At 38.4% G+C, this 14,664-nt stretch overlaps 1 protein-coding gene across 3 annotated transcripts in view; it reads right to left on the reverse strand.

Annotated features, from left to right (window-relative positions):
- Positions 1-10,509: 10,509 nt before the first annotated feature.
- Positions 10,510-14,664, reverse strand: part of AKR1C8 (aldo-keto reductase family 1 member C8) — a 34,170-nt gene continuing 30,015 nt past the window's right edge. For 2 of the 3 annotated variants that reach the window (XM_019034617.3, XM_019034616.3), the window contains 3 exons: positions 14,019-14,184; positions 12,051-12,124; positions 10,510-10,552 (listed from right to left, as the gene is read on the reverse strand). In XM_019034617.3, the coding sequence (XP_018890162.3) occupies positions 10,510-10,552; positions 12,051-12,124; positions 14,019-14,184 (283 nt within the window). Of the gene's footprint in view, positions 10,553-12,041; positions 12,125-14,018; positions 14,185-14,664 lie in introns of all 3 variants that reach the window. The other variant, XM_055354061.2, reaches the window with a different exon arrangement.

Consider the following 14,664-nt stretch of genomic DNA (forward strand, 5'->3'; position numbering starts at 1 on the left):
TGCACATATTGTCTTGATAAACATCTTACACAACAGAAAACAGGGTTCAAAAGCAGAGAACTGGTCTGACCACAAATTTACCAGAGTGGAGTTTTTCCACACCCTAGTAAGCCCAAGGGTACTGCAGGAGACCAGGGCATATCTCAGTCCTTATCTCAACCACATAAGAAAAACATTCCCAGAGCAGCCTTTTATAGACCTCACCCCAGTAATGCATTCCCTTCCCAGGGTATTAATATTAATATTCCTTGCTAGGAAAAGAATTTAGTGATATCTTCCCTACTTGCACGTCCATTTATAGGCTGTCTGCAAGAAGAAAAATATGGCTCTTTTTGCCTGACCCTGCAGGCAGTCAGACCTTATGGTTGTCTTCCCTTGTTCCCTAAAAATCACTGTTATTCTGTTCTTTTTCAAGGTGCACTGATTTCATATTGTTCAAACACACAAGTTTTACAATCAATGTGTACACTTAACAGAATTATCACAGTGGTCTTAAGGCGATGTACATCCTCAGCTTATGAAGATAACAGGATTGAGATTAAAGTAAAGACAGGCATAAGAAATTATAAAAGTATTATTTGGGAACTGATAAATGTCCATTAAATCTTCACAATTTATGTTCCTCTGCCACAGCTCCAGTTGGTCCCTCCATTTGGTGTCCCTGACTTCCCACAATAGCACAAGACAGGGATGCCCTCTCTCACCACTCCTATTCAACATAGGAGCAAGAGAAATCAGGCAAGAGAAAGAAATAAAGAGTATTCAATTAGGAAAAGAGGAAGTCAAATTGTTCCTGTTTGCAGATATATGATTATATATCTAGAAAACCCCAACATCTCAGCCCAAAATCTCCTTAAGCTGATAAGCAACTTCAGCAAAGTCTCAGGATACAAAATCAATGAGCAAAAATCACAAGCATTCCTATACACCAATAACAGACAGACAGCCAAATCATGAGTGAACTCCCATTCACAATTGCTACAAAGAGAATAAAATACCTAGGAATCCAACTTACAAGGGATGTGAAGGACCTTTTCAAGGAGAACTACAAACCACTGCTCAATGAAATAAAAGCGGACACAATGGAAGGACATTCCATGCTCATGGATAGGAAGAATCAATATGGTGAAAATGGCCATACTGCCCAAGGTAATTTATAGATTCAATGCCATCCCCATCAAACTACCAATGACTTTCTTCACAGAATTGGAAAAAACTACTTTAAAGTTCATATGGAACCAAAAAAGAGCCTGCATTGCCAAGACAATCCTAAGCAAAAAGAACAAAGCTGGAGGCATTATGCTACCTGACTTCAAACTACACTACAAGGCTACAGTAACCAAAACAACATGGTACTACTACCAAAACAGAGATATAGACCAATGGAACAGAACAGAGCCCTCAGAAATATCACCACACCTCTACAATGATCTGATCTTTGATAAACCTGACAAAAACAAGAAATGGGGAAAGGATTCCCTATTTAATAAATGGTGCTGGGAAAACTGGCTAGCCATATGTAGAAAGCTGAAATTGGATCCCTTCCTTATATCTTGTACAAAAATTAATTCAACATGGATTAAAGACTTAAATGTTAGACCTAAAACCATAAATACCGCAGAAGAAAACCTAGGCAATACCATTCAGGACATAGGCATGGGCAAGGACATCATGACTAAAACACCAAAAACAATGGCAACAAAAGCCAAAATAGACAAATGGGATCTAGTTAAAGAGCTTCTGCACAGCAAAAGAAACTACCATCAGAGTGAACAGGCAACCTACAGAATGGGAGAAAATTTTTGCAATCTACCCATCTGACAAAGGGCTAATATCCAGAATCTACAAAGAACTTAAACAAATTCACAAGAAAAAATCAAACAACCTCATCAAAAAGTGGGCAAAGGACATGAACAGACACTTCTCAAAAGAAGACATCTATGCAGCAAACAGACACATGAAAAAATGCTCATCATCACTGGTCATCAGAGAAATGCAAATCAAAACCACAATGAGATACCATCTCACACCAGTTAGAATGACGATCATTAAAAAGTCAGGAAACAACAGGTGCTGGAGAGGATGTGGAGAAATAGGAACACTTTTACACTGTTGGTGGGACTGTCAACTAGTTCAACCATTGTGGAAGTCAGTGTGGCGATTCCTCAGGGATCTAGAACTAGAAATACCATTTGACCCAGCCATCCCATTACTGGGTATATACCCAAAGGACTATAAATCATGCTGCTATAAAGACACATGCACACATATGTTTATTGCGGCACTATTCACAATAGCAAAGACTTGGAACCAACCCAAATGTCCAACAATGATAGACTGGATTAAGAAAATGTGGCACATATACACCATGGAATACTATGCAGCCATAAAAAATGAGTTCATGTCCTTTGTAGGGACATGGATGAAATTGGAAATCATCATTCTCAGTGAACTATCGCAAGAACAAAAAACCAAACACCGCATATTCTCACTCATAGGTGGGAATTGAACAATGAGGTCACATGGACACAGGAAGGGGAACATCACACTCTGGGGGACTGTTGTGGGGTGGGGGGAGAGGGGAGGGATAGCACTGGGAGATATACCTAATGCTAGATGACGAGTTAGTGGGTGCAGCGCACCAGCATGGCACATCTATACGTATGTAACTAACCTGCACAATGTGCACATGTACCCTAAAACTTAAAGTATAAAAGAAGAAAAAAAAAATTCAATAAAATAATATTGCTTGGTTGTAACTAATGTTGATTGGTAATGTTAAAAAAATTAGCTCAGGTATTTGAAATAGCAGATCAAGCAATGTATCCATGACCTAAGAGCTTCTAGATATCCCCTGAGAGAGAAGCTTATGTCTCGTAATATAGAAAGTGCTAATAGTTTACAATATGAACTGTTTTTGCAGATGCATAAACTATCCACATTACCATACTCCACAATTTGTGAAAGGCCAGGAAATTAGTGACTCTATATACGATACTTTTGAATAGTTATGGAAAACTATTCAAAATAACCCACTCTGTGCGTTGTCTGTTTACTCTGCTTACTGTTCCTTTTGCCATGCAAAAGCTCTTTAGTTTAATTAGGTCCCAGCTACTTATCTTTGCTTTTATTGCATTTGCTTTTGGGTTCTTGGTCATGAAATCATTGCCTAAGCCAATGTCTAGAAGGGTTATCTTCTCGAATGGAAAGCTTTGTCACTAATGGTATGTCTGTGATTATCAGGTATTAAGATCACTCACTCAGGATGTACTGGTTCTAGGTGTGTAGAGAAATTAGATACTGTCTTAGTACATTTGTGTTGCTATAAAGGCATACCTGAAGCTGAGTAATTTATAAAGAAGTCTCTATGGCTCATGGTTCTGCATACTGTACAAGAAGCATGGCACTGATATCTGGTAGGCCTCTGGTGAGGGCCCCAGGCTGCTTCCATTCATGGCAAAAGGAGACGTGGAGTTAGCATGCGCTGACGTCAGATGGTGAGATAGGAAAGCAATAGAAGGCGAGTAAGGTGCCAGGCTCTTTTTAACAAGCAGCCATCAAGAAAAGAAATAATGCAAGAATTCACTCACTACTGCAGGCAGAGCACCAAGCCACTCATGATGGATCTGTCCCAATGACCATAACAACTCCACTAGGCCCCACTTCCTACATTGAGAACTCAGCATATGGTTTAGAGGGTCAAATATCACAATTACAGCATCCTTCCCCTGGCCCAGCACCAACTTAAAATTCCAAAGTACAAAAGTTCATCTCAGACTCAAGGCAAGTTCCTGCTGGTTATGAGCCTGTGAAGTCAAAAACAAGTTATTTGCTTTTGAAGTACAACATCGTTATCAGTTGTGAGTAAACATTCCTTTTCCAGAAGGTAAAAAATTAACCAAAAACAAAATGGAGTGGGTAAGGTCAGGAGAAACAGGACCTGTGGAAGCCAGAATCCCAGCAAGGCAGACGTTCAACCTTATAGTTCCAAGATAATTTCTGGTGACTTTGTGTCCTGCATCCTGGGCACACTGATGCAAAGAGCCAGCTCTCAAGCATTTGGGCAGCCCTGTCTCCATGGCTTTGCTGGGCACAGCCCACATGGCTACTCTTACAGGTTGGAGTTCTATGCCTGTGAGACTTTTCCAGGCAGAAGTTTCAAGCTGCCAAAGGGTCTGTGATTCTGGGATCTGGAGGGCTGTGGTCCTGCTCCCACATCTCCACTAGGTAGAAACACCATGGTGACTTCTGATCCCACATTTCTGCTTAGCATTGCCCAAGTAGAGACTCTGGGTGGGGCCTCCACCCATGCATTAGGCTTCTGCCTGGCTCAGCGAAGCTGCCAAATCTCAACTACTCTTGTGCCACAGAGATATCAGGTTTGAAACTCCCCTCCTCTTTTTTTATTTTTTCTACTCAGCATTTCCTCCATTGGCCAGGTGTGAGGCCTCTGGCTTCACAAGACTCAAGGGACTAGGTGGCTGCTACGTGGGGGCTTCTGCCTGAAGATTGTATACAATCTGGCTGAATGAGAAACTGATCTCAAGAGGCCAGGAGAATGCTCAGTAGTATAGGAGATAGAGAGGAGGAGGAACATAGGAGATAGAGAGGAGGAGGGGAGAAGCAGGGAAGGAGGAAAGTAAAAATAAGAAGTGAGGAGGAGAGATGCAGGGCATCCTTGAGTCAGCAATAACACTCATGTGCCTCAAATAAATAACTGATCTTATTGTAAACCAAAAAGTAACCCAGGCAGATATCAATCTATTAGAGGTTTGTTTTGGCAAGGTTGAGGACACACCCAAGAAAGAAAAATGCAAGTCACAGTAAGATCTTTGATCTGAAAGTTTTTCAAAGAGGATTTTGGGAACTGCAATATCTAAAGGGTAAAGAACAAATATTTGAGGATAAAAAAATGCAGGTCAGGTACACAATGAGGCAAGTGATTACATTCTTGTGAGCCTCTTATTAGTGCTCACTGAATCGACATCTTACACGTGAAAACAAAGCAGTAGGGAAAAAAACTGTGCATTTGTCTTGCGCTCAATAAATCTACATTTTATATAGGATATAGTAAGCATGCAAAATTACAGCTATCTGTTTGGAAATAAAAGGAAGGCAGCTTTTGGATGACTCCATTACCAAGCTTAACTTTCCTTCTGGCATAGTGAGTATGGGGTCCAGAGAATATATTTTTCTTTCTTTCCTTTCTTAGTAAGGCTCATTCCTATGTCATGCCAGGAAGTCTAATTTCTAGGAGGTTGTGAAGTCTTGTGTCCTGTGGAAGAAAGCAGGGACAGAAAGAAAGAAAAAATAGAAAAAAAGATGCCAAGGTCAGATTACAACAAGAAAAGGAAAGGAATCCTGGAAGACAGATTCTGTTTTTACTACTAAAAACTCTACAGTCAGTAAGCACAAATATATATATAGCTGTTATATATATTTAAATGTTTGGTGATTCCAAGTAAGGAAAGTAGTAGAAAAAAATGAAAACATAATTTTGTTGACTTGTAGCCAGAAAATAATTTAGGATTCAGACCAGATAAATTGTAGTAAGTAATAAAAACTGAGAAGCAATGGACAAGTGTAGACTCTAATAACAGGTGTACTATAGTTTTTTTTGAAACATACTTTTTCTCTCCAGTCCCTAGATTTTATCAAAGACAAATAATGATAGAAACAATTTATTTGCAAAATATGTCATAGTCTTATTATTCTTGGCCTGATTATTTGCGTACATTGCAACAAGAATAATTATTGTTCAATAGGCTCTTTATAAATTGGCTTTGCTGAAGCTATTTAAAAGACTCTCAGATTAGACTTTTAAAGACCTTTCCATCTCAGCCAAAAATGTATCTGTGCCTTCAGATGAATTGCATAAATTGGTTTATTTTCTCTTTTTTGTGGTCTCAAAATAACTTGAAGTTACTGGACCCGTCATAAAATGGCATTCTTTATTTTTCACAGGTAAGAAACCCTGTAGATGGCATAGGCAAGGTAAAAGGACAGTCTTTCCAAGGCACTTTTATTGGCTTTATAAAGTTAACCTCCATTTCTCAAAGTAATCTGTTCATTTCTGCAAATATGTCATTCCAGTTAAAGCTTTGATAAATTACTAGTGTCTTATTCCAAAAACAAACACATTCTTATTAAACTTATGTGAATAACTATGTTGCCATAAATTAAGAATACTCACAAATACGTTTCAAATTCTGGAAGAATTAGGCGAAGAGAAAAAATATTTTTCAAATTTTGTTTCAAATTTTTCTCAAAAAAGAATATTTTACTCAGTCACTGAAAGCTATAAAAACAGCTCAAAAGAATAAAGTCTTCTGGACTTTGAAAAACAAAACAGAAAGAATCAGCAGTAATTTAAACAAAATGTCATAAAATTGTTTTAGTCTATTAGTTTGGTCCCAGGCAATGAACTCATGTTGTTTGATATTGGAGCTAATAATTTTATGAACATATTAGCTCTTCACTGAGGGGATTCCAGGATGTTTTCTTTAGTCCAATGGCACAATTTCCATGGTTACTACAAAAATGCATTTAAATGTACCCATTGGACTCCTTTCTGCAAGTGTATTTAAAGAAGCAAGTCTTGGACAAGAGGTGATTATAAGTTGCTTTTTGAGAAGGATCAAATTAAGACAACAATTGTCTTTGGATGACAAAATTCTTAGGATAGCCATGATCAAAGACACAATTGACAAAGGAATATTTTATGCCATACACCAATTTAACATAAAAATTATAATAATTAAGAATATATACTAAGATATATCAGAATTATAGAAATCTCATATAATTGAAGAACACATATTAATAACACGCTTATATAAATCACACTCAAAGAAAGTTAAACACTATTTCATATTTGACAATGCTTCCTGTATAATTTTAACATCTCAAATATGTAAGTTTTGGACTTTAGGAGCCCTAATATTTGTGAAAGTTAATGAGGTAAAAAAGACTAAATGTGTAACTTGAACTTTTGATTTTTGGAAAATTTGTCAAATAGCAAAGCCTTAAGACATTTTATACCACAAAATAAAGTCACAGATCACTGTAAAATAAGTCATTCATTTAGCCACATAATAATGCAAAGATTAAAAAAAAAAAACCTCTACTTCTCATAGAAAGGAGACTCAGTTTCCCAAGAAATAAGACCTAATCAAGACAACATTGTAACTGCCCGGTGGGTTCTCCTTGCCACTGCCTAGAATGAGCTGATCTATCAAGACAGGGGAATTGCAATAGAGAAAGAGATTAATTCACACTGTTCCAGGTATATAGAAGAACAGAGTTTTATTACTACTCAAATCAGTCTCCCTGAAGACTCAGGGGTTGGAATTTTTAAGAATAACTTGGTGGGTAGGCGACCAGTGAGTCAGGAGTATTGATTGGTTGGGTTGGAGATTAAATCATAGGGAGTTGAAGCTGTCCTCTTGCACTGAGTCAGTTCATGGATGGGGGCCACAAGACCAAATGAGCCAGTTTATTAATCTGGGTGGCACCAGCTGATCTATCAAGTTCAGGGTCTGCAAAATATCTCGAGCACTGATCTTAGGCTTTACAATAGTGATGTTATCCAGGAGCAATTTATGGAAGTTCAGAATCTTATAGCCTCCAGCCGCATGACTCGTAAACCATAATTTCTAATCTTGTGGCTAATATATTAGTCCTACTAAAGCAGTCTAGTCCCCAGGCAGGAAAGGGTTTGTTTTGGGAAAGGGCTGTTATCATCTTTGTTTCAAACTACAAACTAAGTTCCCCCAAAAGTTAGTTCAGCCTATGCCCATGAGTGAACAAGAAGAGCTTGGAGGTTAGAAGCAGGATGGAGTCAGTTTGTTTCCTTGTCTTTCACTGCAATAATTTTCTAATTTATAATTTTGTACTAGTGGTTTCAATTCTTCCCTTTGGGTTTTTTTTTTTTTTTTGAGACACAGTCTTGTTCTGTCACCCAGGCTGGCATACAGTGGCACAATCTCAGCTTACTGCAACCTCTGCCTCCTGGGTTCAAGTGATTCTCCTACCTCAGCCTCCTCAGTAGCTGGGATTACAGGCACACACCACCATGCCTGGCTAATTTTTGTATTTTTAGCAGAGATGGGATTTCACCATGTTGGCCAGGCTGGTCTTAAACTCCTGACCTCAGGTGATCTGCCCACCTCGGCCTCCCAAAGTGCTGGGATTAAAGGCATGAGCCACTGCACCCAGCCCCTTTGAGTTTTATAACACCTTATTCTTAAGGTGTGGGCTATAAAAATGGGAAAAGGCCGATGACCACTCTGGCTTCTTCCTGCTGACAGGAGTCATAGTAGGAATAGAGCTGACCTCAAGGTGAGGTCTGTACTCACGCAGGCTGGGCTGGGATTCTAAGGTTTGCATGACAAAGGCATTATTATTGTCATCTATAATTTTAGTATAGCATTTAAACAAACAGCATACTATCAGGTAAATAATGAGTTCTAGGATAAAGAGTGCAATTTCCAGTTTTAAAAGTAAAAATTTGAAAGCACTAGTTTGGGGACTTGCAGCCCACAAAGAATTTGGGATTTAGTGCAAATTACAGAAAATAATAAAAACTCAAGAACAACTAACAACAGGAGTGCTATAGTTTTTTGAAACATAATTTTTGTCTTTCCAGTTCCCATTTGGGAATGCCACTGTTTGCTTGAATCATACATAGAGCTCTAGCCCATATTTGCTGTTACCGCCAAAAATGGACACAATTTTTTAAGCAAACTGATCTATGTGGCTCAGAGTAAATCATCACAGCAACTTGTATAAGTGGCTTTGTGACTGTTGATGTATAAACTGCTCAGAAAATTTACTGGAACACCAGGATCAAACTACAACTCAGAAAAATTGTCAGATTGCCATTGCAATTTAAAAATACTTCAAGGACTCTAGAAAACCTCATCTGTGGACTACTTCAGACATTAACATTTTTCTCCATGGAAATGCTGTGGGGAAGAGGGATTCTGGTTTCTGTGACTAGCCTTGGAGAAGAATGGGACTGAGAGACAGCAGATTAGGAGAAGGTCAGAGAAAACCTTTTGCTTCTGGGGCCTTCATTTGAGGGTATTGTTTTATGAGTCCCAACATTAATTAAATTGTATGCCTTTTCATAATGAGTCTGCCTTTCATCAGGTGATTTTCATTGGCCCTTCAGAGTGCAAAGGGAAAATTTTCTCTTAGCCCCTAAAGCTGTGATTTTAATGCGGGGAGATATTTTCTTTTCTTTGTATTACTGGACAGTAAACATGTCTTCATTTTCTTGGAGGGAGCTACCACCTTTATATGACAAAGCTGTTCAATGTACAAATTTCTTGAAAAAAATGTTTGGAATGGAGGGCAATCAGTGGCCTTATCAAATATGCAGCAATGTTAGAGATCTTGCAGAAGGATCTCCCTACAAGCACTTAGCAATTTCTAACAACTACGTACTTATATGTTTCCTGCATTCATAGTTGACATTCTCCACTAGACTACAAACTCAGGGATCTTAAAATTTTTATTCTGTTTAATTTTTGCCTATTTAATTTACTGCTAAAACAACGTGTGGCATACAATGGATACTCAATAAAGTTTTGCTTGATTAATAAATGAATGAATGGAACAATATACAAAAATAATAAAAATGCCAAAATGTGGGTAGATGATTAAGAAACAAAATACATTGAAAGATACACTGCTTTACAACAAGTAAAATATAATTCTGTAATTTTTGAATAATAGTTGCTTGCTTGGAAAAATGTAGTTATTTAAAAAGTATAGAATCTGAACATTGATTATTTCAAGTTTATAAAAACACATATGTAAATAAGTGAACATTGGGTTAGTCCATTGTCACACTGCTATAAAGGAATACCTAAGACTGGGTAACTTTTATAAAAGTTTAATTGGCTCACAGTTCTGCAGGCTGTGTAGGATGCATGGCTGGGTAAGCGTCAGGAAACTTACAGTCATGGTGGAAGGCAAGGGGGAGGAGACGCGTCTTCATGTGGCCGGAGCAGCAGGAAGAGAGTGAAGGGGAGATGCTACACATTTTTAAACAACCAGATTTCACGAGAACTCACTATCACCAGAACAGCAAGGGTAAAGACCGCCCCTATGATCCAATAACCTCCCACCAGATCCCTCCTCCAATACTGGGGATTATCATTGACATGATATTTGTGTGGGGACACAGATCCAAACCATATCAGACATGTTGTTTAGAAAAATCATGAAGGAAAATGCATCAAATGATAAGTATTCTGTAAGGAAAGAATTACAGGTCATTTTTTTGTATTTTTTGTTTTTCTAAAATTTATGGGTATTACTTTAATAATCAGGCAAAACAAACATCTTCTTGTTAAAGTCTTCATTTCATAAAATAAAGAAAGGAAAGGCAAGCAACCTGCAACTACAGATCCTACTTCCTACTCCTCTATCAAATACTGAAAACCTCTCTATGTCACCTAAAAGGAGGAAATTGTGGTGGTAATGTTCAATAGCTCATGGTCAATATTCTTCAGAAAATGGAAAATAAGGGTGATTAGCAGCACTGAAAGAGAAAAAATATTAATTTAGTAACTTTTTTCCATTCTGTCAAAGAGTTTTTCTGAAGAAGCACTTGGGATGGGCTAAAATTCCCGAATTTACCACTACGTCCCTACTTGTACCTCGGCACACATGGTTTAATCTATGGAGGGGATGAGATGCATTTCTAATACCCACACCCAAAAAACACAATTATGACTTATTTAAATATAATTATAAAGATACTTGTTAGTAATTAAAATTACTGTTTGTTTTCCTTTTATGTTCATTTTTCTTTTTTACAATTTGTTCTTTTTAATTGAGTGACATTAAAGAGTACCTTCTAAGCAGTTAAATGTGCCAGGAGTCATATTGACACAGGGCCACAGACATGAGTAAGACAATGCATTCACAGTCTCATAAGGCAGATCACAGACTTATACTTAGCCACTGGGTACAGAAAAGTTACTTCCCACATTTTTCTCATTGAAAATGTTTCCTCTCAGAATCTTAGTGTGGTTTTACATAAAGGAGGATTCTTCAGATCTTTTTTGGAGACTGAGTCTTTACTCTGGCAACAAAAATTGTATTTCCCGTTTCTAAACTTTCCTCTAAACTCCTCTCTATTTAGCCTTCTCTCTCCTTAGTCCTGAGATCCTGCAGTAGTTGAGCAACTGGAACGTCATGTTTATAAATAAACCAAAGTCAAGGGATGTTGCGCTCTCCAGAGGTGGACTTCAGGTGGACAAAGATGACACTGGAGTAAGAGTCATGCCTTGAGGATCCAGAGAAACTCCAGAGGATCTTATCTTGGTAAAGGCCATTGACACCTCAGTCACTAGCATTTGAGGGTCTATTAATCTCATAATTCATTCACAATTCAGCATGGTGAGATTATATAGCTGAGGAAATGGGAGTTGTGGTAGGTAAAGAGGGCCAAGAAAGACATAAATTTTTGCAGAAATAGTTGGTATCCTGAAGAGGGAATACCACATTAAGGCTTCCGTAGGAGACAGGCACCTTTGCCTTCATGGGCCCATCCTGTATTAATACTTAAATTGTGTTTACATTGCCATGATGTAAACACAAAGATAGAGCTGGATGGAGTCATTATTACATATGCATTATTATTGTATTCATTTTTCTTCTGATTTTAATATAAATTAAAGAGAACGTTATGATGGGCCCCTATAGGTTTGTAGGTCCTACACACTGAGCCTTCTAGACTCATAGGCAGTGGGCCCTGAGTGCTAGACCCAGGCACAGATAGTAAGGGCCTTCAAGAATTGGATTCACAATGGTGCAGACATTGGCAGTTTCACTTACAGACACATTTCTGCTGGGTCAGAGATTGAGTCCTGGAGGAAACCTCTGGTGTGAAGGCTACAGGGCATCTCCTATTTCACCCCATGCCTGAATTTGGGCCTGTCTTCCTGATGTAGGGAAGATGTGTTCCCCATTTCCCTGCATACTACAGAAAACAGCCTGTGAAAGAATCTACAAGCATCACTTACAATTGTAACTTATCATATCGGAGATTTCTGTTGAGGCCATCAATGGCTTTCATGTCCTCTGGAGTCAACTCAAAGTCAAAAATCTGAAAGGAAGAAAACACTCACATTAACCCCTCCCCAGGGTAGCAGCTTCTACATGGGAATACAAGGACTTTCCAGGAGGCAGAGGCAAGGATGGCATTGGGGGAAGCATTTTCATCCTCATCAGCTTCCAGGTGCATGTGGCTTGAGACCTCTTCCACCTGAGACCTCTTCTACCTTCATTCTGCCTCTTCTCCATCCCATCCCTCTCCTACTGGGCTCCACTTCTCAAAAGAAAGGTGTGCACTCATCAATCTAAAATATTTATTGAGAATTGCTTGAGGCAGAAAAAGGAAATCCTTTATTTTAAAATAGAAAATAAAGTGTACAAAATAACTGCCACCTGGACATGTCCACACTTGGTCAGGGTTTTGTTTCCTCACTTCCCCTAGAACCTGATCCAGCCTTGGAATGACAGAGCCTTACAACACAGGAAACTCCCACTCAAGAATGTGTTTGCCTCAGAAAAAGCATTTTCTGGACAACTGTTCTACTTGCTCACCTCAGGACCCCTAAATAGTATTTCCAGCTGTGTTTGCTCTTCCTTATAAAAAATGCTTACTAATTGATCTTTGAGACACTTAGATCTTATGTTCAAAGAGTTCTGCATTTTTAATAAATCTCTCTTACTTAAGTCAAGAGTAGTTTTCATTTGTCAACACATAGTCCCTGATGAGGAGCCCATTAATAGTAAAACAGATATTTTTTGGTTAAAAAAAATGCTACTTTTATTATGTGATCCAGGACACAATTTCATGAAAGACTCAGATCTATCTATCTATCTATCTATCTATCTATCTATCTATCTATCTATCTATCTAACGTATTTATCTCTTTCTCTATATGTATCCGTCCATCTTCTTTCTATCTACCAACACATTTATCCACCACTCTTTTTAAAAATGTACTTCAGAAGTTATATGGTTGTCATGAGAGCAGGTATTAACATTTTGAATTGGATCAAAAAATAAAATGGGCATTTTTTGTTGAAGTTGTCACAATGAGATTTAGATTTACCTATTTAATTTTTCCACAAGTTAATATACTTAATCTAGAACTACAATATTTTGAAATAAATACATTATATATGACTCAAATGTCATCTCTTGTAAATATTAAACTCATAATAAAATTTGTAGCTGTCATTTTAAAATGAGAAACAGCTTACATATTTTTTCAAAATTCTTGTGGGATTCAAAACAAAATAAGTTGGAGACCTGTGATTAATACAAGGTCCAGAGTGGATGTGGAGAAGGGTTTACAAAATAACTTCACTCCTCAATTTCTTAGTTTGGTTGGTCTGTAAACTTATGCCTAGTTTCATACCTGCTAGAGTCACTGCCAGGGGAAGGGTAATAAAAGATAATCCAGAAGGAGCCATTGTATTTAGGTTCTCACAGTCCAGAGAGCACACTGAAGTATTAGCAAATGATGTAAAATTAATAAACAAAAAACTCACTAACAGAGTCATGCCAAGGGCTTTTGTGGTGAAAACTGGGCTGGGGTATCCCAGTAGTTTAACAGAGCAGCTAATTTTATTTGGGTTTGATTTTTAAATACAAATAGGCATTTATAGGTAGAGAAGGTGAAGGAGAAGAATCAGGGTCCTTAAAGTTCATTACCATGTAGAAGAACTCCTGAAACGGATGAAAATAAGTGAGTTGAAATTTGCTTAGTGTCACCCAACTAATAAGTGGCAAAACCAAGCCTAGAGATGATAAACCTGAGGACTCTGAGTTCAGTGCCCTCTCGTCGATCCTTCCACACTGCCCTCCTCCCTTAGCACACAGTGGAGAGCACAGGAATGAATGACACGTGTTGCATTCTCCCATGTAAGAGAGATCGCCCAGATCAGCACCCATGGCTCACTCTGGAGCGACTCTGCTCAACCTTTACCTGGAAGTTCTCTTTGATTCTCTCCTGAGAGAAGCTCTTGGCCAGCACCACCACTCCCCGCTGCAGCTGGTAGCGCAGGGCGACCTGGCCTGGGCTTCGACTGTGTTTCTTGGCAATGGATTTCAAGATTGGCTCCTCCAAGAGATGTGGGCAGTCGGGATCCACCCTGTTGGGGAGGGAACAGACACAGATGTGAAGGATGCAGGATGGAAAATCTACAGTGTGCTGCTCCTTTTCCTCAAATTCTCCAGAGAGTTGAGAGGAGTGGGCACAATACAATTTGATTTAAAACGGTCTGATAACTATTCATATGGATTCATTCATAAATGCAGTGAACTGGAAACAATAAGGCTGTCCATTAACAGGTGAATGGATAAACAAGTTATCCATACCCTGGAATAACACCCAGCAATAAAATGGAAAGAACTACAGATACTCACAGCTACATGAATGCAGCTCACAGATATGGTGAAAGAAGCCAGGTGCAAACTAATGCGCATGATCTCTTTCACAGGAAATTTTAGAGCACACAAAACTAATCTAAGGTGAAAAAACCAGAAAATAGTTTCCTAGCAATGAGAAGTTATTGTCTCAGAAGGAAAAAAAAATAACTTCTTTGGGAGATAACAAGTTTGTATACCACATT

Source organism: Gorilla gorilla, chromosome 8, assembly GCF_029281585.2.
Source record: "Gorilla gorilla gorilla isolate KB3781 chromosome 8, NHGRI_mGorGor1-v2.1_pri, whole genome shotgun sequence".
Classification (NCBI taxonomy): domain Eukaryota; kingdom Metazoa; phylum Chordata; class Mammalia; order Primates; family Hominidae; genus Gorilla; species Gorilla gorilla.